This window comes from Suncus etruscus, chromosome 13 (assembly GCF_024139225.1).
Source record: "Suncus etruscus isolate mSunEtr1 chromosome 13, mSunEtr1.pri.cur, whole genome shotgun sequence".
In the NCBI taxonomy this organism is placed as follows: domain Eukaryota; kingdom Metazoa; phylum Chordata; class Mammalia; order Eulipotyphla; family Soricidae; genus Suncus; species Suncus etruscus.
In genome coordinates, this window is record NC_064860.1 from 94,627,443 (window position 1) to 94,652,440 (window position 24,998).

A 24,998-nucleotide genomic window follows, 5' to 3' on the forward strand; every position below is an offset into this window, starting at 1 on the left:
TTCTCTTCCTAATGTGAGTACTGACTTTAAATTTGGGTCAGAATAACCTTTTAGATGCTGGGCCAAATTTTTTCTTGAGTTTGAATTAGAAATATTATTGCGTGTTTTCTATTGAATATCTATGTGTCTTAGTACTTCTTCATGGCCCATTTCAAGAAGAGAAAACAATGAATTTTTCTGGTACTCTTGTTTTGATAATAAAATTAAAAAATATAAATACCTAGTATTTTTGCCTTTTTAAGTACAGTGACATCTGGTTAGCTTGGTGTACTGTCTTCTAAATGACAGAACATGTTTAACAGAGCTATACTATTTAACAGAGTTACAGTAATTTTTCTCTTAGAGAAGTTGTGAAGAAGTCAGTAATTCTAGTCTCTAGAATAGCTTGTTAAAATTCTCAAACTGAGATTGTTATGAAATTTGGTGAATCAGAACGCTGTGTACCCAAGTTTATGAGAATTACAAAAAAATCTGCCACATTTGGGGAGCAGTTGTCCTCAGTTTTTCTGTAGACAACACTGGAGGGATATATTCTATTGGAACAAATATTTTCTTTTTATCTCTTTTTTTGTTTTGTTTTGTTTTTGGGTCATACTTGGTGCCTGTCAGGGGTTACTCCTGGCTCTGGGCTCAGAAATTGCTCCTGGCAGGCACAGGGGACCATAAGGGAGACCAGGATTCGAACCACCATCTTCCTGAATTGTCTGCGTGCAAGGCAAACACTTTACTGCTGTACTATCTCTGACCCCTGGAACAAGTATTTTCAAAGGAAGCTCCAAGTAGACCACTCAAACCTAAAGTTTCAAGAAGAAAGGAGAGTTGGTTTCTTGATGTTGAGGCATGGCTGAGTTCTACCTATTAAAAATATTCATGTGTCTTTCAGACACAAAAGAGAAAAGAGCTGGAAGTTCCAGCTCACCTCAGGAAGCTCACCACAAAGAGTGATGAGTTTAGTTAGGGAAATAACTACATTTTGAACTGTCCTAATAACGAGAATGTATGAGGAAAATGGAGAGCCTGTCTAGAGTACAGGCGGGGTTCGGGTGGGGAGGAGGGAGACTTGGGACATTGGTGATGGGAATGTTGCACTGGTGATGGGTGGTGTCCTTTACATGACTGAAACCCAAACACAATCATGTATGTAATTAAGGTGTTTAAATAAATTTAAAAAAATATTCATGTGTCTTTCAAATTTTAAAAATTTTCTTTATAGGGGCTGGAGGTGGCGCAGTGGTAGGGTGTTTGCCTTGCATGTGGCTGACCATAGGATGAACCATGGTTTGATCCCCCAACGTCCCAAATGGTCCCCCTAGCCAGGAGCAATTTTTGAGTGCAGAGCCAGAAGCTTACCCCTGAGCATCACTGGGTATGGCCCAAAAACCAAAATATATAGATCTATCTATCTATCTATCTATCTATCTATCTATCTATCTATCTATCTATCTATCTATCTTTATAAGTGTGGGAGTGTGCAAAATAAATCCCAGACATGGTGAGATAACCCCCATGCAGACGGGTCTGAAGCAGCATGGTATCTGTGAAAAATTAATAAACGCAGCCATTTAGGAAAGAATAGCTTCAGTTAGAAGTCAGTGACTTTTTGCCTTGTGGTATCTCTGAGCACATCAAGTCAAAACTGATTTTTCTTTTCTTTTCTTCTTTTTTGGGCCACACCTGGCAGTGTTCAGGGGTTCCTCCTGGCTATCTGCTCAGAAATAGCTCCTGGCAGGCACGGGGGACCATATGGGACACCGGGATTCGAACCAACCACCTTAGGTCCTGGATCAGCTGCTGGCAAGGCAAACATCACAGTGCTATCTCTCCAGCCCCCTGATTTTTCTTTATTAAACCAATACCCATCCACCAGGAGGAGAAAGGTCGAATTATCCAGGTGGACTTTTACATACCAAAGGAAGAAGTTTAAGGGAAGAGGAAAATGGTGGAACACCTTTGTTTTGGATTAATGGCTGTGTAGAGAAGTGCAGTGAGGGCAGGGAAGGGAGCACTATGACAATGAGAGTTGGGAATGATCAGTCTGGACAAGAAATTGATGCTGAAAGGAGAGAAAGTGATATGCATGATATCCCTTTAGTAACTATATTCCAAACCACAGTGTCTAAAAAAAATGAGGAGACAGAGTGATCGAGGAGACAGAGTGATCGTGAGAGAGAGAGAGAGAGACAGAGAGGAAAAATGCCTGCCATACAGGCGAGCATAGGGGAGGACATGGGGGAAAGGCAGGAGGGAAACTGGGGATGCTGGTGGTGGGAAATATTCACTGGTGAAGGGTGCTGGGTATTGTATGACTAAAACTCAATCATGAACAACTTTGTAACTATAAATCTCATGGTGATTTAAGAAAGAAAATAGCATTAAAAGTATAATTCTAGAGATTTTCACTGGAGTCCTTAGGATTTCAGATGTCAATGCAGAACCACCCCACTTATCTATTGGGGTTCTCAGTCTGGCTGAGGACCACAGTTCCTGAGGTGAGTCCTATCCAACTAGGCCAATAACAGAGCAAGTTTGTAGGGACTGTCTGACACTTGCTTAGCCAAGACAACAGATTCAGTCTCTCCCAGTCTACTGTCATCTGCCAGCAAGTGGGTCTTGCTTTCCAAAGATCTCAGCTAACAAGGCAATACAAGGCATTTGATGGAACTTCATCTCTAGAGGGCAAATGTGGTGATGGAGGTGCTAATTGCCTAGTAAGTTGGGGTCACCGTACATGCTATCCAGCCACACAGGCAGATGATGGGATCTCCAGGCTCCTGACTATTACCCAAGACCTCCCAAAATGAATTCTCAGGCACAGGGGGGGACTAGTGACCTGATTATTATCCACCAAGGTACAAGTAACCATTATCCCTAATCACCACTCAAGGCATCCAAACCTTGACTTCATCTCTGTTGCCACACCAGAAGCTTTACATTCTAGGTCAGAGCCCAACCAGTTATACCTTAGCACTGAAGTTTGTATGTGGCACTTACAGCAACATATCCTCAAAGGGCATCCAGGCATACAAAACTCAGAGGCGTGGGGCTGGATAGCATGGAGGAAAGGAGTTTGCCTTTCATGCAGAAGGTCATTGGTTCAAATCCCGGCATCCCATATGGTCCCCCGTGCCTGCCAGGAGCAATTTCTGAGCGTGGAGCCAGGAGTAACCCCTGAGAGCTGCCAGGTGTGACCTAAACAAACAAACAAATAAACAAAAACAAAACAAAACTCAAAGGCATAAATCCTGCCTCAATTTTGTCAGCTTGAACACCCCCTAGCTGGTGCTCCAGCCAGCTGATACTTGAATTTCTTCCCAGATATGACAAAGAATGAGATATAGTTAAGAATAGGAGGAATTCACCCTCATCCAGGGAAGAATTTCAATCACACTGGAACTTTTTAAGTTCATGTGGAAGAATTCCAAGCAACAACCCTATGTATTTTCTTTCTTTCTTTTTTCTTCCTTTCTTTCTTTCTTTCTTTCTTTCTTTCTTTCTTTTTTCTTTCTTTCTTTCTTTTTTCTTTCTTTCTTTCTTTCTTTCTTTCTTTTTCTTTTCTTTCTTTCTTTCTTTCTTTCTTTCTTTCTCTTTCTTTCTTCTTTCTTCTTCCTTCCTTCCTTCCTTCCTTCCTTCCCCTTCCTTCCTTCCTTCCTTCCTTCCTTCCTTCCTTCCTTCCTTCCTCCCTCCCTCCCTCCTTCCCTCTTCTTTCTTCTTTCTTTCTCTTTCTTTTTCTTTCTTTCTTCTTTCTTTCTTTCTTCTTTCTTTCTTTCTTTCTTTCTTTCTTTTCTTTCTTTTTCTTTCTTCTTTTCTTTCTTTTTTTTTCTTCTTTTTTCTTCTTTCTTTCTTTTTCTTTCTTTTTCTTTCTTTCTTTCTTTCTTTCTTTCTTTCTCTTTTTGGGCCACACCCGGCAATGCTCAGGGGTTACTCCTGGCTGTCTGCTCAGAAATAGCTCCTGGCAGGCACGGGGGACCATATGGAACACCGGGATTTGAACTAACCACCGTTGGCCCAGGATTGGCTGCTTGAAAGGCAAACGCCGCTGTGCTATCTCTCCGGGCCCCCATCCTATGTATTTTCAGTGAAATGAAGAAATGCATGAACCAACTCCAATCAGAAATAAATGAACTAAAGTGTATAGTAAATGAGCTAATAAAAAGGTGGGATTCAGCAGCAGACTAGAAGAACAAAAAAATCAGATCAGTGACCTTGAGGAAAGAGGAAATCATCAAAACAGCAGAAAAAAGAGAAGTAATTTATATTTTATGATTTATTAAAAGTTTTATTTGGCCATACAAAACAGTGCTTAGGTTTACCCCTGACTCTGTGTCCAGGGATCACTGCTGGTCATAGTTAGGGGCACAGATGTGAGGGTCGATCTCGTAAGGAACAAATGCAGGGAGGAGGATTAAGGGAAGGTGGGAGGAAAATGGGGGACAGTGGTGTCAGGAAATGTGCACCAGTGAAGGGTTTTAGACATTGTATAACTGAAATTCAATCATGAGCAGCTTTGTAACCTTATCTCATCGTGATTCAATTAATACATTTATTTAAAAAGGAAAATTAAGGGCCTTTAATCATATATTAAAGTATTACTAAAAGGGTAAGGCCTCTTAAGGTTCTTTAACATTTTTTTCAAAGAATAAAGAAGCCACGTAAGATTTACAGAACAGTTTCCAGAGGTCACCACTTATATTTGCATTATAATAGTTTTAGAAGGAGAGGAAGGGGACAGAAGATAGAAGGTGGAAGAAATAATAGTGGAGAACTCCCCAGATATGAGGAGGGAAATATATACTGTGATTTGGGAAGTCCTAACAGTTATAAATGAAGTAAACACCAACAGAAAAACATAACACTGTGCAGTAAAAATGGCAAGAGCCAAAAGTCTTAAAGGCAGTAAGAGGAAAGCAAAGACCCAGGTATGAAGGAATCTCACCTCATAAAACTTCCATTAGACTTTCCAAAGGAAACACTGCGGGTCAGAAGAGAATGGGTTGCTGTATTCTAAGTCTTGAGTGTCAAGGACTTCTATCCAAGTATCTTGGTCTTGTGAGATGATCACTCAGCAGTGAAGTCATCAAAAACAAATACCGTATTTGCCGGTGTATAAGACGACTCCCTAATTTTGCAGTTAAACAATAGGTTTAGGCCTATATTCCCTGTATCAGACAGAACGTTCCTGTGCTGCAACTGTATGTACCACAGTGAGCCAATCACAACAAGCAAAGGTCCAAAGGTTATACTGTCATAGACTTCCTCTCTGACTCTGGCCAATCTGAGCAGGCTTTTGACAGTGTAGATTTGGGTCCAGAAATGGTCTAATTTGCATGCATCAAAAGCCTGCTTAGATTGGCTGAGTGAGAGAGGCTGAGTGAGAGAGGCTCGGACCGAGCAGCCTTGCAGTGATTGGTGAAGGATCGAGTTGAAAAATTTGTTCTGTGGCAATATTCAGACAATTTTCGTTTCGCGGCATATTGAAACATTTTTCGAGATATACTCCGCGTATAAGACGACCCTGATTTTTGGTTGACTTTTCTTTGTTTCAAAAGTCATCTTATACACCGGAAAATACGGTAGTAAGTAAAGGCATGCACTGCCTCTAAACCAGGTCTGCTAGAAATGCTGAATAGTCTTTTTTTTTTTTTTTTTTTTTTAATAAAAGGCAAGGTAATTCCACATAGAAGCAGGAAGATACATTAAATGAACAAATAAATAAACAAACCAACCAGAAAATGGTGGGGAGAGGAGGGAGATCAAAAGGAACCCCAGAATGAATAATTTCTTTAAGAGGCTGGAGTGGTGGCTCAGCAGTAGGGCATTTGTCTTGCCCGTGGCTGACCTAGGACAGACCTGGGTTCAATCCCCAGGGTCCCATATGGTTCCCCGAGCCAGGAGCAATTTCTGAGCGTATAGCCAGGAGTAACCCCTGAGTGTTACGAGGTGTGGCCAAAACAAAAACAAAAGTAAAAACAAAGAAAGAAAGAAAGAAAGAAAAGAAGAAAGAAAGAAAGAAAGAAAGAAAATAATTTTTTTCTTTAAGTCAAAGTGGTCTGAATTCCCCGAATCAAAGGCACATCATGGCCAGATCGATCAGGAAACAAAACCCCATCTGCTACTTATAAGAGACAAATCTAAACTTTACAGGTGAGAAAACAAGGCAACGGAGCCTAAAACAAAACAAAAATCGTTAAAACTCTAAAGATAATAAGATAAAGATAACAAGAGATATAAGTAAACATTTATATGATGGGATTATATAGAAAATCCTTTAAGACTTAACTCTTCTTGTTTGTTGGTTTTTGGGTCACACCAGCAATGCTCAGGGCTTACTCTAGGTTCAGGAATTACTCCATTACTCCTAGTGGTGCCTGGAGAACCACATGGGATGGCGGAGATTGAATCCCAGATGCTTGATTACAAGGCAAACTCCCTAAGTGCTATCTCTCTGGCTAAAACAGCAAAGTTTTTCTGGCACCCGATGAAAGATATTGACAATACCATAATAGTCATAAAACACTTTCTTTAACATCCCGTATCATTGGTCATGGCAACTAAGGTGAAAATTAATCAGGAAATAACAATCTTAAATGGGGAGTTGGAAAGGGGAGATGAATAGATAGGTACAAGACTCCACCTCCCCCAGAGCAGTTATATGGGGGCTGAAGAGACAGATAAAGAGAGCGAGATAAAGAGAGAAAGCATGAAACAACCCACTTGACTATAGAACTGCAGCTACCATGTGAGGAAGGACAATGGGTGCTAGAGATGGAGGAATATTGGAAGAACTAACTAGATTGGCATTTTTATTCTATCAGAGAAAAATGATGATTAGAAGTCAGATGGGAGGGAACACTGTATTCCTCCAAGGGCATTTTGGTTAGACAGCACTTAACTGTGTTTTCACTTCAGAGCTGTTTAGTTATACATCTTCATTTTTAATAGATGTTTGCAAAATAAGAAACAAACATAAAACCCCAAACAACTCATGGGAATGTACAAAGAATTTAAAGATGAATTAGTAACTGGGGACACTCACAGAAACACCTTAAAGGAGAAGAGGAATTATTGGTGGAAATGAAGAAACTGTGCATGGGACACCAGCTGTCTTTTGGGGGTACATTTCTGTGCAAAGTCTCCAGGAACAGGCAGGATGTATGATGCCAAAACAAAACAAAACAAAACAAAAAAACAACACTCAATGTGGAGGTTGAACTAAGTCATCACTGGTGCCAGTTTCTTGCACTGCCAATGGATTTTTGTTTGTTTGTTTGCTTGTTTGGTTACACTCCATGGTGCTCAGGAGTTACTCCTGGCTCTGTGCTCAGAAATCGTCCCTGGCAGGCTGGGGGGACCATATGGGATGCAGGGATTCGAACCTCTGTCCATCCTGAATCGGTTGCGTGCAAGGCAAATGCCTTACCGCTGTGCTATCTCTCCGGCCCCTGCCAATGGATTTTTGACCTCAGCCAAGGTCATTGGATTTATTGGACTAGTTGGGTACCCATTTCCTCATCATCTCATTAAGATTTGGACAAAGATTCTGTTCAACTCAAAACTTTTACTGGAGCAGTGGAACATCGGTAAGGCATTTGCCTTGCACACGCTGACCTAGGACAGACTGCTGTTTGATCCTTGGCGTCCCATATGGTCCCCTGAGCCAGGAGCGTATAGCCAGGAGTAACCCCTGAGTGCACTGGGTGTGGCCCAAAAAACAAAAAACAAAGTGAAACAAACAAACAAACAAACCTTTTGTGACCTGTGGTCGATGTAGGCAGCTACACCTCCTTCATGTAAACTCCTTTACTCCTCTAGGGAAGGACCTGGATCTCCTACGTGGATCCCTACACGGATCACTGTTTGTCCTTACCCTCTTCTGGTCTGCCCACACTTGTCCAGGATTCTCACCAAAGTTAGGTTTCCCTCCCTGTGTCCCGCTCACATCCCCTCTGTTCTTTGGAGTGTTAATTATTCCATCTTCACCTCATTAGCTTCCTTCTTCCCTCCACTCTGGGATCTGTCAGTATCAAAATCTTTTTTGGTCACAACCGGCAGTGCTCAGGGGTTACTCTTAGCTCGAAGCTCAGAAATCGCTCCTGGCAAGCTCGAGGGACCATATGGGATGCCAGGATTCCGAAACACCGTCCTTCTGCATGCAAGGCAAATGCCTTACCTCCATGCTATCTCTCCGGCCCCCAGTATCAAATCTTTGCAGAATTGAAATATTTTATGTTTTCTTCTTTAACTGAAACTTAAGGGGAAAGAAAAATAAGACCCATGATGGAAGAGGTATTCATACACGGAGGCTTCTCTGAGAAGTCACACACTGGGCACTGACCTCATCTGGCCAGCACATCTAATGTGCAGAGTAAGGTATAACAGAGTTGGAACATCCAAAAAAAAAAAAAAATCAAAAGAGGGCCTGGAGCTGTGGCGTGAAGTGGTAAGGCACTAGCCTAGGACGGACCATGATTTGATCTTCCAGCGTTCCACATAGTCCTCCAAGCCAGGAGCTATTTCTGAGCGCATAGCCAGGAGTAACCCCTAAGCATCACCAAGTGTGCCCCCCCAAAATCCAAAAAAAATGTTGGAACATGTTAATACTAGAACTTACAAAATGATCATGACTAGTTGTCATAGTGACATTATTCTTATTTTCTAGAAAGAGTCTTCATAGAGTGGAATCTTTTCAGATAAAATAGTATAATTTAGAGGTTAGAGCAATACTACAGAGGGTCGGGTGTCTTGTATGCAGTCAACCTAGGTTCGGTCCCTAGCATCCTATAGGGTTCCCCGAGCCTGCCAAGACTGATTTCTGAGCACAGAGCCAGGAGTAACTCCTGGGCACTGCTAGGTGTAACCCTCCAAAAAAGGTATGATTTGGGGGAGCTTTAGGTATCCCAAGAGTTGACCTAGAAGAAGTAAATTTGGTTCATAAATGGATATTTGTGTAGATACTGAATGAGTTAATGGATATATTGTATATTGTATAGAAGACTGCATATAATACAATTATATACACAATGATGAATTTATTAACATGGGGGTTAATAAAATTAATAAAATTAATTCTTACTATTCTTGAAGAAGTTCTATCGTTTCCATAATAAAAATTGTAAAATAAAAGAATGGAAGGGGGGGTTGATGCTAATGGAGCAAAGTTGAGGAGGTGTTGGGAAGGGTTGCTTGCCCTGTTTACCCCATAATTGTTGGGGGGGGTAAATATGAAAATTCATCCACCAGAAAAGGCTACCGTGAGGAGAGGAGCTGGCTGGCATTCTTCCCGGTTCAGAGGAGCTCTCATCTGGCCTCCAGGCCAATGGGGCCTCTATAAATAACACTCTCTTTGAATGCTTTACTATTTTCATGCGCTTTTTCCACAGCTGCTGAGCGTGCTTGTCTACGCAGCTATGAACCCCTTCTGCAAACATCACTAGCTCCAAATGGCCCACGTGGCAGGAACATAAAGGGACCTTGTAAAAATATATTTGGGAGACGAGGCACGGCCAAGATGTTCCCAGATGTCTGCGTGGCGGGTGTCAGGATGGTTCGGGCTTGATTCAGTTTCCAAAATAGAATGGTGTGACTGGAAGGTTCTTGAGAGGTCACCATGCCTGTCCCTCTCACCCGAGGTGGGGCCAGACTTCAGCCCTGCACCCCACGTGGAAGGCTCACTCTTTAGAGGTGCTGATCTCAGAGCTCTTCCAGTAGATAACTGGGACCACCCAGATGGAGAAAGTCTACTTCCTGTCTTCAAGGGGTGCTTCCTACCTTCTAGGCACCAGCTCACTGTGAAGATTTGGTAGCAAGTGCCATGCTTCAGTGTAGCTGGTATTGGAGTGCTGGATGGCAAGGAACACCAGCTATCCCAGACTGAAGGGACCTAATGGATTGAGCAACCCCTGGTGGTCACCCAACTCCAGGACAAGCTCAGAGCTCCAGGAAGCCTGTATGCTTGGATCTGCAGGTCTGGATGATGGGTTGGCATTCTGGTCCTAGTGTGGGGCTCAGCCTGAAGGGACATCCCTTAAGAGAAATAATTGGACACATCAAGTTCAGGTTAACTAAGAGTGGTTAGAACAATGGATAGCACAGAAGTAGAGTGTTTGTCTTGCAAATGGCTGACATAGGAAAGATCCCCAGCACCCCATATGGTTCTCCATGCACTGCCATGAGTAATTCTTGAGTATTTCTCCAAACAAAACAAAAAGCTAGTTAACTCAGCCTTTTTTATTCTCTCTCTCAATTTCTCTCTCTGTCTATCTCTCTCAAGTAGGGCTCCTAAGTGTTGCTAAGGGGACCTGTGGATCTACCAGCATTTCACAACCAAGCCAGAATTTGAATGCAAAGACCCAAAGATATGGTGCTGTTTAGGGCCTTACAGTGTTGGGGAATATCCAGGCCATGCCAGAAGTGATAGGGGCTTTCAGGGCCACAATTAGCAAAGCTGTATGTGTGTGTGGTGTGGGGACAGGAGGTAAACAGCGGCTAGACTCTTGCTAGGTTTGCGTCCCGACTGTTACTTCTTTCCAGCCCATGGCTAAGATTTCCTGAATGAAGCCATGTATGAAAGAGGAAGGTATTACAAGTCAGTTTGCTGTTTCGGTGGTCCCTGCTTTGCCCCCTTGCCCTACAATAATTAGACCCTGTGATTTTGTTTTCCTTTGTAGGAGTATCTGCCCCACATCCTCACCACTGTCGAGTCCTTAACGTATATTGATGCATAATCCTATAATAATCCATACCTCTTGGGTACACACAAATTCTAGTTGTGTGTGTTTTTCTTTCATGAAGAAAAAACCTCCTGCTAAGCCTTAACACTGACCTATGTGAGAGGCACTAAATCGCACAAATCCTAATAGGAAGATCTCAAGCTGGCAGAAAAGCCTGGAATTTTCTAGATCATTCCTTCACTTTCCAGAAACACAAATCTATGGTTTTTTTAAATTTGTTTTTAGGCCACTCACTTGATGATGGCTCAGGTTCTGCACTGGCTCTGCACTCAGGAATTACTCCTGGTAGTGCTCAGAGGACCATATGGAATGACAGGGTTAACTTGTGTTGGTTGCATGCAAGGCAAGTGCACTACCCAGTGTACTATCTTTTCCCAAAATTAATTTTTAATTATTTGGTTTTGGGCCACATCCAGCAGTGTTCATGGGTTATTGCTGCTAGTCCTGCATTCAGAAATTACTCCTGGTAGGCTTGGGGGACCATATGGAATACTGGGGATCATTCGGGCCAGCCACATGCAAGGCAAACACCCTCCCTGCTGTATTCCACCGCCAACAATTTTTTTCTTAGTAAAGGAAAATGGATAGTGGTTTTTCTCCCACGAATAGGACTGAGCCCCCTTTTGCTAGCAGCGTCCTAATTTTCTCTAGGAAAGCAGTTGAAAGGCCGAGGAATGCTAAGAGGCAAGTCTTACTGTTAATTACCGAGCAAGTGATATTTCTCTCTTTGGAAAAACTTGTTCATTACAAGCTGTCATCGGAAAGACAGGGTCTGCCCCCCGGAGAATTCCCACTCAGGGGCATCACAGAGATAATTTGCTTATTCTGGATTCATTTATTCTTGAAGCTCAGGCTTTGGTTGGAGGGAGCCCCGGCCATTGAAAACGCAGATCAACCCCAGTAACAGAGGGCAGAGCTCTAGTGGTTTCAGCTTGGCTGAACTCTGTTACTTGAGCTCAGAGACACAACTTGATAAAGAGGCTTTTCTTCTGCCCTCCCTCACTCTCTGTTGAGAAAGGGAGACTTGGAATATCAAAACTGCAGCCTGCCAGAAGCTGCTCCTTGTTACTACCACTAGGGGGATCCCGATCTCTGTGTTCTGGTGGGTTAGGTTTCTGGACTATGCCGAGAGAGCTCCAAGTTCAGAGTTCCTTCCCTCCTTCTGTTCCTCCTGCCCCTGGTTAATTGTCTCATGGCTCCATCGCAAAGTTCAAGGTGTAGGAAGGAAGGTTCACTTGCATGCCACTAAGCTTTGACAACAATTATCTTTAGATTAGGTTCAAACTTCTTCAGGTTCATGGAAAGGCGCTTTCTCATTTTGTAGCCAAGGATTTTGCCTCACTTTTTCATTGTTAAAATCACCTGCAATGGTTTTCACTATTTCCCCCATTCCTAGACAGGCAGGCAGAGAGAGGAGACCAAGGACTTTGATTCAAAGGGATAATTGGACTCAGCTTATTATTATTATTATTATTATTATTATTATTATTATTATTATTATTATTATTGGTTTTGGGTCACTCCCAGCAGCGCTCAGGGGTTACTCCTGGCTCTACGATCACTCATCTATGGGTTTTAAGAAAAATGAAAGACATTCTTGCAATAATATTTTTCAGACACAAAAGAGAAAAGAGCTGGAAGTTCCAGCTCACCTCAGGAAGCTCACCACAAAGAGTGATGAGTTTAGTTAGATAAATAATTACATTTTGAACTGTCCTAATAATGAGAATGTATGAGGGAAATTGAGAGCCTGTTTAGAGTACAGGCGGGGGTCGGGTGGGGAGGAGGGAGACTTGGGACATTGGTGATGGGAATGTTGCACTGGTGATGGGTGGTGTTCTTTATATGACTGAAACCCAAACACAATCATGTATGTAATCAAGGTGTTTAAATAAAAAAAAAAGATAAAAAAAAATTAAAAAAAAAATAAAGAAATCGCTCCCGGCAGACTCGGGAGACCATATGGGATACCGGGATTCGAACCAATGACCTTCTGCATGAAAGCCAAACGCCTTACCTCCATGCTATCTCTCCGGCCCAGCTTATTATTATTTTGTTGTTGTTTTTGGGGTCACACCTGGCAGTGCTCAGAGTTTATTCCTGGCTCTGCACTCAGGAGTCACTCCTGGCAATGCTCGGAGACCATATTGGATGCTGGGGATCAAACCTGGGTCAACCATGCACAAGACTTATCTCTCCAGCCCACAGAACTGAGCAGACTTTGTCTGGGGCCAGGGGTGGATTCATTTTCAAACTGAGCAGAAGCAATGATATGAAGTCTAGTCTGGACTTCCCAGCACAGAAAGGCAGGTTATAGAAGTCAACAGAACACCAAGTCTAAAGCCAATAACCCAGAACAGGAAAGAGATGAATGCAGTAGGGTTCTAGCTGATAGTTTTCTTGTGAAGTGGCCTATGTTAGAGTTGAAGGCTGGGTTTTGAGGAACAGATGGACAGGGATGGGCAGAACCTGCTCAGTGTATGGAATTGCAATGTGTGTGAATTTAGATACAAGCAGGGATTTCAGCAAAAGCAGATCATTTTTTCTGCTACAAAAACAGGGCACCTTCCCTGAAGCACACAGATGATTAGCCATGAACAACAGAAGGGTCAATAGGAGAATGATAGAAGAGCTGTCCTTGTTTTTCTTGTCTCTGAGTGGTGGTTAACCAGGTCTGCAGATTTAGGTCTACCAGGGGGCTCCCTCGTAGAGTACTGAGAAAGCTACCAGGCACTAACGGACATAAAAGAGGACGTGAAAGAAGAACTAACGCTGCGGATCTTATAGATGGCTCCCCAAGAAGAAATGAAATTGCGCTTTTATTAAAGCAATCTGTCAGGCTTCCTTGGAAAGCCCTGCTTCCACTGACTTAGCGTTGAATAAAGCCAAGCATTTAAATCAAGGCATGTTTTAAAGCCATTCAAAAAATTTCTTTAGAGACAGATCAAATTTGAGATTAAGCAAATATCTGGAAGTTCAAGATCTATTAATTGGCATTTTCGAAATAGCTTATTCATTTGTTTTCCAAAGGGCTTTTCAAAGTTAAATGGTTAGAACCTTTGGTGGATGGAAGTTGGGCGAGTACTAACAAAGGCAACCTATTTCCTGGAGAGAGCACAAGGTATCAACAGTGAGGCTCGTGTTAGGATGTAACTAAGAATGTCACAACTATGCTGGTCACCCAGGAAGGGCGCCATCTTACCTGTGGCTTCCACCATTCCTTCGAGGATGACCACGATTTCTAGCTCCTCTTTGGGTAGCTGGGCTTTAGAGATCTCCCAGAAAGGGCTCTGTTGGTTGATCTCATGGCTGATGATGAGTGGCGACACCAGAAACAGACGGTCATCTCCGGTATAATAACCCACATTGATGTCCGTCTGGTTCAAAGGGATGAACTCCCCCTCCGAGGTCTGTTTGGATTTGATCAACTTGGCCCGGATGGAGGCCTCCACGATGTGGGAATTCCTGAGATCCCCAACACGGAACATCAGACACAGCTTCCCGTCCCGCATGGAGATCACCGCATGGGTGGAAAAGACCAGGGTCTCTGCCCGCTTCTTGGGCTGTGATATTTTCACAAACATGCACCCTACCATGAAAGCGTTGACGATGGAGCCCAGCACGGACTGGATGAGGAGGAGGATGATTCCCTCGGGGCACTTGTCCGTGATGACCCGGTAGCCATAGCCAATGGTGGTTTCGGTCTCAATGGAGAATAAAAAAGCAGAGACAAAACCATTGAGGTTGGTGACGCAGGGAGTCCATGAGGGATCCTCTATGTGGTCCATGTCTCCTCGGATGTAGGCGATTAGCCACCAGATCATCCCAAAGAATAGCCAGGTCACTGTGTAAACCATGACGAAGATGAGCAGGTTGAATCTCCACTTGAGGTCCACTAGGGTGGTGAAGATGTCCGTCAGGTAGCGGTAGGTCTCCCGCACGTTGCCATGGTGGACGTTGCATTTGCCATCTTTGCGCACGTACCTCTGGATTTTCCTCTTGGTCCGGTCACGGCTGATGTGTCTGGGCAGGTCGTCCCTGGCTTGCTTAGGCAACTTTGGCTGGTGAATGGCCACGGGGCTCTCGACATCCTGGTCCATGGAGTCGCCCTCGAGGACGTTAGCTGGTGGTTGGAGAGAAGGAAAAAAAAAAAAAAAAGCTCAGTGAGAGTTGGGAAATGAAATGATCACTCGGGGCAAGAAACTATGGGGTTGAAAGGAGGGGAAGTGATAGGCATAATACCCGTTCAGTAACAGTATTGTAAACCAGTGTTAAAAGGTAAAAAAAGGAAGAGAGAGACAGACAAGAGAAAGAGAGAGAGAGAGAGAGAGAGAGAGAGAGAGAGAGAGAGAGAGAGAGAGAGAGAGAGAGAGAAAGAGAAGACAATGTCTTCACGCCTCCCCCCCCCCCAAAGCAGTTAGTTTAGAGCCATAGACTCATTGAGTTCTGGAAATAGAAGCAAACCAAACTATGAAAACTCATGGCTATATTTTATTTGGGGGGGGGGGGCACACCTGGTGATGCTCAGAGGTTACTCCTGGCTATGCACTCAGAAATTGCACCTGGCTTGCGGGACCATATGGGACGCTGGGGGATCAAATCACAGTTCGTCCTAGGTTAGCATGTGCGAGGCAAATGCCCTACCGCTTGAGCCACTGCTCCAGACCCACACGGAAATACTTGTCTTGCAGCTGATTGCCTTGGGAGGGGAACAGGACAAGTTCCCTTACCCTACTAAAGGCTTGGTAGCTGCAACCACCCTTCACAACCACCTTCACACCAATGGCTCAACTTCATTGCTTTTCTACTCATCTCTGCAGAGACTCCTTCCTAATCATCCCAAACTTCAGGGTTGCCAGTTTCGTGGCTGAGATTTCCAGGGACTCTTTGGAGCCAGGGCAGGCAGCCTTCCCCAGAGCCTCTATACTTCTAGAAGTCCCAGCAGTCACATCCAGGATCCATCACTGCTGATACTTGAGCTCATTGGCCCAGCTCCACAGATCCTAGATGTCCTGGGCCAATCATAGTTTTTTTTTTTTTTTTTTTTTTTTTTTTGGTTTTTGGGCCACACCCTGTGACGCTCAGGGGTTACTCCTGGCTATGCGCTCAGAAGTTGCTCCTGGCTTCTTGGGGGACCATATGGGACGCCGGGGGATCGAACCGCGGTCCGTCCTAGGCTAGCGCAGGCAAGGCAGGCACCTTACCTCCAGCGCCACCGCCCGGCCCCCCAATCATAGTTTTGATATGCTTGAGGCGCCATTTTTTACAATAGTGTGGGGAGTTATGATTTGACATTATAAAAGCACAAGGCCATCACTGCTTGAAAGAAGAAGCTTCAGTTTCCCCTTGTCAGTAATCAGTCTCCTTTGACTGTTACGAAGGGTTGTGTGCACATTGCATCCTCAAGGGCCTGGCTAATACTTATTTATTTATTTATTTATTTATTTATTTATTTATTTATTTTTTTGGTTTTTGGGTCACACCCGGCAGTGCTCAGGGGTTATTCCTGGCTCCAGGCTCAGAAATTGCCCCTGGCAGGCACAGGGGACCATATGGGATGCCGGGATTCGAACCAATGACCTCCTGCATGAAAGGCAAACGCCTTACCTCCATGCTATCTCTCCGGCCCCTATTTATTTATTTTTTAAATAATATATTTATTTAAACACTATGATCACACACATGTTTGTAGTTGGGTTTCAGTCATAAAAAGAATACTCCCTTCATCAGTGCAACATTCCCACCACCAATGCCCCCATCTCCCTCCTCCCCAGCCACAGCCTGTGTTCGAGACAGACATTCTACTTCTCTCACTCGTTGACATTGTCATGATTGTTGTTAGTGGAGTTATTTCACCACAAAGAGTGGTGAGTGCAGTTAGAGAAATAACTACACTGGTTAATATCTTTTTTTTTTTTTTTTTTTTACTGGTTAATATCTTAAACGTTCTAAGTGGATGGTAGAATTGTGTCCCACCCAAGATGATAAGAGAATAAAGCATGTCTAAGGCCAATGGCCAAACCCAAAGGACTCAGCCCAGCCAGACCCTCTGTAGGATCCTGACATTCTTTGTAAAGGAATGAAAAGAACACTTTAAAGTCTATACAAAGACTCAATTTTCCTATAACTCCCCCCCCCCCACCAAATAAGCCATATTTAACTTAGTCCAATGCCAAGTTCCTCCCCATGTGAGGAATTCCTTTTCCTTTTCTTTAACTTTCCATAAACATATCTACCTTCTAACTCCAAATTTGAGCATCACAACTATTCAATATTTTTATTCTTGAAAATATTGCGGAACCTGAGAACCATGGACAACAATAGAGAAAAGACGTCCCCACTCTTGCATCACCCTGCCATCCAAATGCCTTTACACACACACACACACACACACACACACACACACACACACACACACACACACACACACACACACACACACACACACCGGTCTCTCAACCTTTCTTAGGTCCCTTTTAGTGCTCTTCCATTGCCCTCCCGGAAAATACTTTAAAATATCATAGAGGACATTTATCCCTCTCACTCCCATTGGTATGCTTATTATTTTTTTTTTTTGAGGGGCAGGTTCTGCTATAGCTCATGGTAGTCAAGGCAAGTTCCTGGCTCTGTGCTCAGTCCTGGAGGGGCTCAGGGGGCCATATTCAGCGCTGGGGATCGAACTGCACACAAGGTCATGCATGGGTCACCGGTCAGCTGCACACAGGCAGCCATCTTGGAGTGTGAGTGTGAGTGGATTGTGAGTTGCATATGGATGTGAGGAAAGTATGAGCGGCGTGTGCTTTCTGGGGGGGAGGCTAGGATTTAGGAGATCCTCTTTTAGGGTTTCTGGGATCTTGTTGAAACAAGAGCCAAACAAAGGTTTCCTGTTTGGTGCCTAAAAGCATTTTCTTACCCAACTTCCCAACTGATGCCCTCTAGCACCCCAAGAGAGAAGACTGAGCTGTTAGGGGACAGCATGGGAATTAGGGGACAATGTGAGAAAGAGGAGTAGTTGATGGTGCCTCTGTGAGTGTGTGTGTGTGTGTGTGTGTGTGTGTGTGTGTGCTTAATCAGTTGGGCACAGGCAGGGTGGAAGCCGAGCCACACGGAGGCAATTGCCACTTTCGTGCCTTTTAAGAACAAACAAACATAGAAGCAACAGAGACTCTAGCACAGTCAGTGCAGTTGCCTGCAGGTGAGGGGGTGCATATGCCCAGTGGGGAGCAGAGGAGGTATAGACCTTGGAATGGATAGTGTGTGTGTGTGTGTGTGTGTGTGTGTGTTGGGGGTGGGGGGAACGCACAGGCTGGAGAGAAAGCCAATGGATAGTGTGTGTGTGTGTGTGTGTGTGTGTGTGTGTTGGGGGTGGGGGGAACGCACAGGCTGGAGAGAAAGCCAATGGATAGTGTGTGTGTGTGTGTGTGTGTGTGTGTGTGTGTTGGGGGTGGGGGGAACGCACAGGCTGGAGAGAAAGCCAATGGATAGTGTGTGTGTGTGTGTGTGTGTGTGTGTGTGTGTGTGGGTGGGGGGGGGGGGGCACGCACAGGCAGGAGAGAAAGCCAATGGATAGTGTGTGTGTGTGTGTGTGTGTGTGTGTGTGTGTTGGGGGTGGGGGGAACGCACAGGCTGGAGAGAAAGCCAAACAAATGCCTCCCTGCAAAGTGACAATCCCTGGACCAGGGGGTGCTGGAAGGCAGCCCGGGAGGCGGGCGGGAGGAGGCGTGGGTGGAGTGGGGAGCAGGGCGGGGAGCCTGGCAGGTCTGAGCCTTGAGGGAGCCCCAGCCTCCGGCTGGATCGCAAATGTGCGCGGAGGGAGGCAGCTGAGGCTGGGGAACCGCTTTCTTTCTGGGAAGCCCAGGTGTGAATGGAGGGGGTGAGGCAGTCAATGCCTTTGCCAGAATGGTTGGAGAGCTGCAGCTGGCGGGGATGCCCCCTTTCCACCCACTCTGCCACCTCTGAGCGCTTCCCACGCCACCTGCCCAGGGAACTAACTGTCTAAGGGGCCTCCCTCCTCGCTCCCAAGGCTGGCTCTGTGCTAGGTGCCAGTCCGGCAGTGCCCTTCCTTCAGGGGCCAGCCTGTGGCTTGAGAAAGTCCTAGGGGACTGCAGAACCCAGAGACCTAGCTGGCTGGGCTAGGGATGTTTTTTGGGGTGTTGGCTTAGCCTGAACTTGTTTGTATCTGTGCAGGGAACTTGGTTTCTGCCCTCCTCTCTCTTCTCCTTTCTTCTCCTTCCCCTCTCTCCTCTCTTCCTTGTGATGTGTCTCTCTCTAGTCTCTGTAGGTCTCTTACTCCCTCTCTCCTCTCCTCCCTCCCTCCCTCTATCTTTTGTCTGTCCCTCTGTCTTTCCTTTCTGCCTCCCTCTCCTCTCCACTGTTGGAGAAAGATGATCAAATTACCTAAACTGAGCCAAGGTGCACAGCCAGCTGAGAGGCTGGTCTCCTGGTGGAGAAAGGAAGTCTCAGTTTCCCCTTAAGAGAAGCAGCTCCAGGTTAGCTGCCTCCTACATGTTCAACATTCCTGCTACTTCCTAGGCTATTATCAGACAACAGAAAGTTCTGTTTCCCCAGGTTCTAGCCAGGAGATGATGGGCAGTACCTAGGCACAGGATCTCACAGAGAACTAGAAGGTCTTCACTAGCCAAAATGTTGTCAAATTCTCAGGAACATTCTAATCACTTGACAAATCATACCAAGACCCAGTTTTCCTATAAAACTCCACAACATTGAACATCAGAGTACATGGTGATTCAAGTGAAAATTTATTAATTAACCCCCCCTAAAACGAGCCAGACTTAATTTAGTCTTGCAATTAAATTTCTCCCCACATGGCGAGTTTCTTTTCTCGTCTATTTTCTAATAAACTTTTCTATTTTCTAACCCTGAGTCTGAGCATCTTTATTACTCAATATTTTCAAGCATGAACTATTTGAATTTCAAGCTTTTCATGCTTGAAAATATTCGAAACTTCAGAAACCTTGGACCAACACAGAGACTTTCCCTCCATCAATGCTCCTGTATCTGAAGTTGGGGTGTAGTTTGGGGGTGGGGCTGCAGAAATGTCCCACTGAGGGGACATCCTTCCATTTCAAGCTGTCTATGAAACCCGTGTCTGAAAATCCAGCATTAACGCCAACAAATGAAGGGGCTGAAGAATATTAGGATCCTGAAGCGGGCTGTGTGCTGGAGGTGCTTTCATTTCCATTTTGTTAAGGAAAGTTCAAGAAATGGAATTTATAGCCCAACGTGGGTGAAGGAGAAAGGAGTTGATTCAGGTAGTCCCCAATTCTCCTCTAAACAGAGGGTCCTTTTCTTGTTATATCTGTAAACAAGCAAGCAAGCAAGCAAGCGAACAAGTGAGCTCACACAAGTTAAATTGCAGCGAAGACTGATGTGGCTTTGAAGAGCACAGAACTAAGGAACTATTCTGCTTCAGCTGCTCATCTCTGGTTATCCATGTGTGTGGTCTGGATCTTCATCACCCTCCTTCATTCCCCTTTATGCCCTCAGATCTCAGCCAATTTCCCTCATCTTCCTAGGATTTCATCCATTTCTCTCATACCTTCAAGCCTACTTTTTCCTGATGGTTGAGTGTAGCTAATCACCTTAAAAAATACATCCTGGGCCCGGAGAGATAGCACAGCGGCATTTGCCTTGCAAGCAGCCGATCCAGGACCAAAGGTGGTTGGTTCGAATCCCGGTGTCCCATATGGTCCCCCGTGCCTGCCAGGAGCTATTTCTGAGCAGACGGCCAGGAGTAACCCCTGAGCACCGCCGGGTCTGGCCCAAAAACCAAAAAACAAACAAACAAACAAACAAAAAAAACAAAAAAAACTATCCTGTTTTAACATCCAGAGCACAGGAGCACACACCCTGCTTTTCTGCACCCCCTTACCCTGTCTTTCCTAAAAGCAAAAGTACACACCTTATTTTAATCCCCTCTCACGTTCCACCCGATTGGCTGACACAGAATCCATACCTTACTTCCCCCTACTATAAACATCCATTTCCCACCTACAATAAATGGAGTTACTCTCCCAAAGTGGCTGCTGGGTTCTTTTTTGTGAGTGGTCTACTCGCCTGGGATCCAACTTCACCAGGATCCTTTACAGTTAAACAAGCATATTTTTTCAATGTCTTTATCATCAGGGATAGAAGGGATTTCCAGGCCTGGAGAGATTGTATAGCAGGGAGGGTGTTTGCCTTGCAAGCAGCTGACCCAGGTTTAATCCCCAGCATCCCATAGGTCCCCTGAGTCTACCAGGAGTAATTTCTTTTCTTTTTTGGGGGGAGGTCACACTAGGCAGCACTCAGGAGTTACTCCTGGCTCTGGGCTCAGAAATCGCTCCTGGCAGGTTTGGGGGACCACCTAGGATGCCTGGAATCAAACCAGGATCTGTCCATGGTTGACCGCATGCAAGACAAACACTCTACCACTGTGCTATTGCTCTGGCCCCTGCCAGGAGTAATTTCTGAGCTCAGAGCCAGGAGTAATGCCTGAGTGCTATAGGATGTGGCCTAAACACTAAACCAAACGAAAGTGGAATTTTCCAATAAATCCTAGAGAACTTTTTAGCAGGGCAAATTAGAGATTTGAGGGAGCCAACATCTGAGGGAGTTCTAGGAATTGGGGGTACAGGCTGGCTCTGGGGCTGAGACCATGGGAAACCAAGTCCCCGAAGACAGCTATCCCATGTCTGGCCCAGAATAACCATAAAGGAGGAACCTGGGAAAGTTCCTGGAAAAGAAACCTGGGATCTGTTTGGGCCTTATGGATTTAGCTCAGGGCCACACTGGGCTTCCCACTCCTCAGAGGTGACAAGGGATGAAAGGACAATTCTGAGTCTGGACAGAATGTTTGCAAGGCACAGTGTTGACGAAGGCAATTGCCCAAGCGGATCCAGGTTCCTCCATGCAAAAATGCACCATAAAAGCAGAGGCCAGGGACACCAGCCCAGGAAGTCATCAGCAAGATCGGGCTTGCACCTGTCTGAGTGGAGGGCAGGAAGGGCTGGCTCAAGAACATCATGAAAGAGAGAGAGAGAGAGAGAGAGAGAGAGAGAGAGAGAGAGAGAGAGAGAGAGAGAGAGAGAGAGAGAAAGAAAGAGAGAGAGAAAGAGAGAGAGACAGGGAGAGACAGGGAGAGAGAGGAAGAAAGAGGGAGAGGGAAAGAGGGAGGAAGAGAGATGGAGAGAGAGCACACATGTATGGGAATGAAAGAGAGGGGGAGGAAAATGAGTGAGTCGAAGGAAGATGATTACATGTATGAAATCCAGGCTAGACACTGAAGGCTTCTTTGCCAAACAAAGGAGCTTGTTTTTTCTTTCATTTAATAATTTTAGGGTCACACCAGGTGGTGTTCAGAGGCTACTCCAAGCTCTGTGAGTTCCTCACAGTGCTTGGGGTACTAGGCCGTGCGGGGGATCAGACCTGGACTCTGGCAATCCAAGCCTATGCCCAGCCTCTTAGCTGGCTTTCTAGCCCAGGGGCTTGCTTTTCAAAGGGGGTAGGGATTGGCTGAATATCTCCTGAGGGCTGTCAAAGTTATCTTAAAAGCATTTGCATGGGGCCGGAGAGATGGCATGGAGGTAAGGCGTTTACCTTTCATGCAGAAGGTCATTGGTTCGAATCCCGGCTTCCCATATGGTCCCCCGTGCCTGCCAGGAGCAGTTTCTGAGCACAGAGCCAGGAAAAACCCCTGAGCACAGCCGGGTGTAACCCAAAAATCACAAAAAAAAAAAAAAAAAAAACAAAAAAAAAACTAAAAAGCATTTGCATATTCTAGCCTTTGCAGACCACACACACACACACACACACACACACACACACACACACACACACACACACACACACACACACACAAAACAACAACAACACTTTGCACATGGTCTGGACAGGATGGAGCACAGGGACCAGGCTGGAGTCTACTTGGGTCTGCTTGAGCTTGGTGAAGTCAAGTGGATGTGGGTTGAAGTCAGAAATCCACTGGGAGGACCAAGAGGAAGTAAAGGATTTGGGGGCAAAAGGAAGCAGAACTCGTAAAATCCGACCAGAGAGGAGCTGAAGAGTGGGGCCAGAGCAGGGCAGGGGTCCAGCATCTGTTTACCTCCAGCTGAGCTCTCCTTGGGAAGGAATCAGGTAAGGGGTGGAAGCTTAATGTGGAGGGGTCTGAGTTCCAGATTCCTGGGGTCTCCAAGCACCCAGGGATATTATTCTCAGCAGAGGGAGAAGAGATTTTGGTTGACCAATTCCAGGAGAAAGGAAGCAGAGGAAAAGATGGGAGCTGGGAAAGGGAGAGAGGGCGCCGAGGGACAGCAGAGCACTGGGAATTGTGGTGGGCACAGAGCTTGCCAGGGCTCACCCTCTGCTGCCCACTTGGAAGGAGCGAGGTGTGTCCCTCCTCATGCTTTACACCGCAATAAATTCTAGTGGGGTAGGAGTTAAATGCAAAACAACGAACTGAGCCCCACTATTTTCTTTCTCTTTTTTTGATCAGTATTATTATTTTGGGTTTTGGGTCAACCCCTGGATCTGTGCTCAGGGATTAGTTCCGGTGGGATTTAGGGTACCCTAGGGGGAGCCAAGAACTTAACCTGGGTTGGCCAAGTGTAAGGTAAGTGCTTTACCTGCTGGGTTATTTCTAAACCCACCATTTCTAAGAAGTTTAACAAGGATTTTTACCCTGCTGGAAGTCTTTTAATCATGTTATGAATCCAGAAACCAGAGGCTGGAGCAATAGTACAGCAGGTAAGGTGCTTGTATGCATGCGGCCCACCCAGGTTCGATCCCTGACAGCCCAAGTGGTCCACTGAGACTGCCAGGAGTGATTCCTGAGCCCAGAATAAAGAGTAAGCCCAGAACAGTGCCTGGTGTGGCCCAAAAACTAAGAAAACAAACCAAGCAACAAAAGGAATATAGAAACCATTTTAAAGACTAGCTATTTTGGTCCCTAGCAACACTTAAAATGCAAAAAACGGGGAGGGGAATATTCACAATATGAGAATCCGTAACATATATAAAATTTCTGATTTACATATATATGTATTTATATTCCTGATATACCAAAATAACAAATACCCTCCCCCATAGGAAAAATAATGAATGCAAGTTAAAAGGAAGAAAAAAAATGCACAGGATCCAGGAGCAAAGGAAGTGTGTTGTTCTGGATAAGGAAAAACACTGCAAATATAACAGCATTTTTAAATCCTGAAGGCGACAAAAAAAATAACCAACCAACACAGTGGTGTGCATATGTGTATGTGTGTGTGTGATGTGTGTGTGTGTGTGTGTGTGTGTGTTTCTATCATCTCACACAGGAAAGAATGTGTCTCTCTGAGAAGTAGGTTATAGTGGGTATCACAAAAAAAGAAATGAATTGGCACCTGGATGATCAATTCCGGGCTTAGCCATGGACGGAAAAGCAATAATATCACTGGTGATCATGCACAGGGCTCAGAGAATACTGTGACAGTCTCAGGTATGGAAGTGAACATGAGAACTGACTGAAGCATTCGTCAACATTGGGGGCACACAAATAAGACAGCCTGTCTCTTCCTGCTGGATGGTGTCTTGGTGAATAATTGACCCTGTGTGTGGGGTGTGCCCCCTGAGGCTGCTCTCCACAGCCTGAGGTACATCTGACTGTCACCTCAGTTGTAGTTATCTAACTCTGTGTCATTCACGCAATGACGATGCATTTCTCAGCCCTGCTTCCCTAGCTCATAGGCAAAGGACAGTGACCAGCAGAATACTACGCGGCCATTAAAAAGGAAGATTGTTATCTGGGACCTTCAGTTCTCTGCGAAAAGATCACCTTATTTTTGGGGAGGGGATTTGGGCCACACTTGGTGGTGCTCAGGGATTACTCCTAGTTCTGTGCTCAGAAATTGCTCCTGGGGGCTAGAGTGGTAGAGCAAGTGGTAGGGCCTTTGCCTTGTACATGCTAACCTAGGATTGACCAATTCCCCTAAGTCAGGAGCGATTCCTGAGTGCATAGCTAAGAGTAACACCTGAACGTCACTGGATGTGGCACAAAAAGAAAGAAGTAAAAAAAAAAAAAGAAAAAAAAATCATTCCTGGCAGACTTGGAGGACAATAGGGGATGCTGAAGATCAAACCCAAGTTCGTCCTGAGTTGGCTGCGTGCAAGGCAAACACTCTACTGCTGGCCCCAAAGATAATCTTATTTTTTTGGGGGGGGTCACACCCGGCAGCACTCAGGGGTTACTCCTGGCTCTATGCTCAGAAATCGCTCCTGGCAGGCTCAGGGGACCAC

General features: G+C 45.1%; 1 protein-coding gene across 1 annotated transcript in view; it reads right to left on the reverse strand.

Annotated features, from left to right (window-relative positions):
- Positions 1–24,998, reverse strand: part of KCNJ6 (potassium inwardly rectifying channel subfamily J member 6) — a 218,934-nt gene that overhangs the window by 44,090 nt on the left and 149,846 nt on the right. Inside the window, exon 3 of the mRNA XM_049785398.1 lies at positions 13,930–14,850. Coding sequence (XP_049641355.1) covers positions 13,930–14,850 — 921 coding nt within the window. The remainder of the gene's footprint in view (positions 1–13,929; positions 14,851–24,998) is intronic.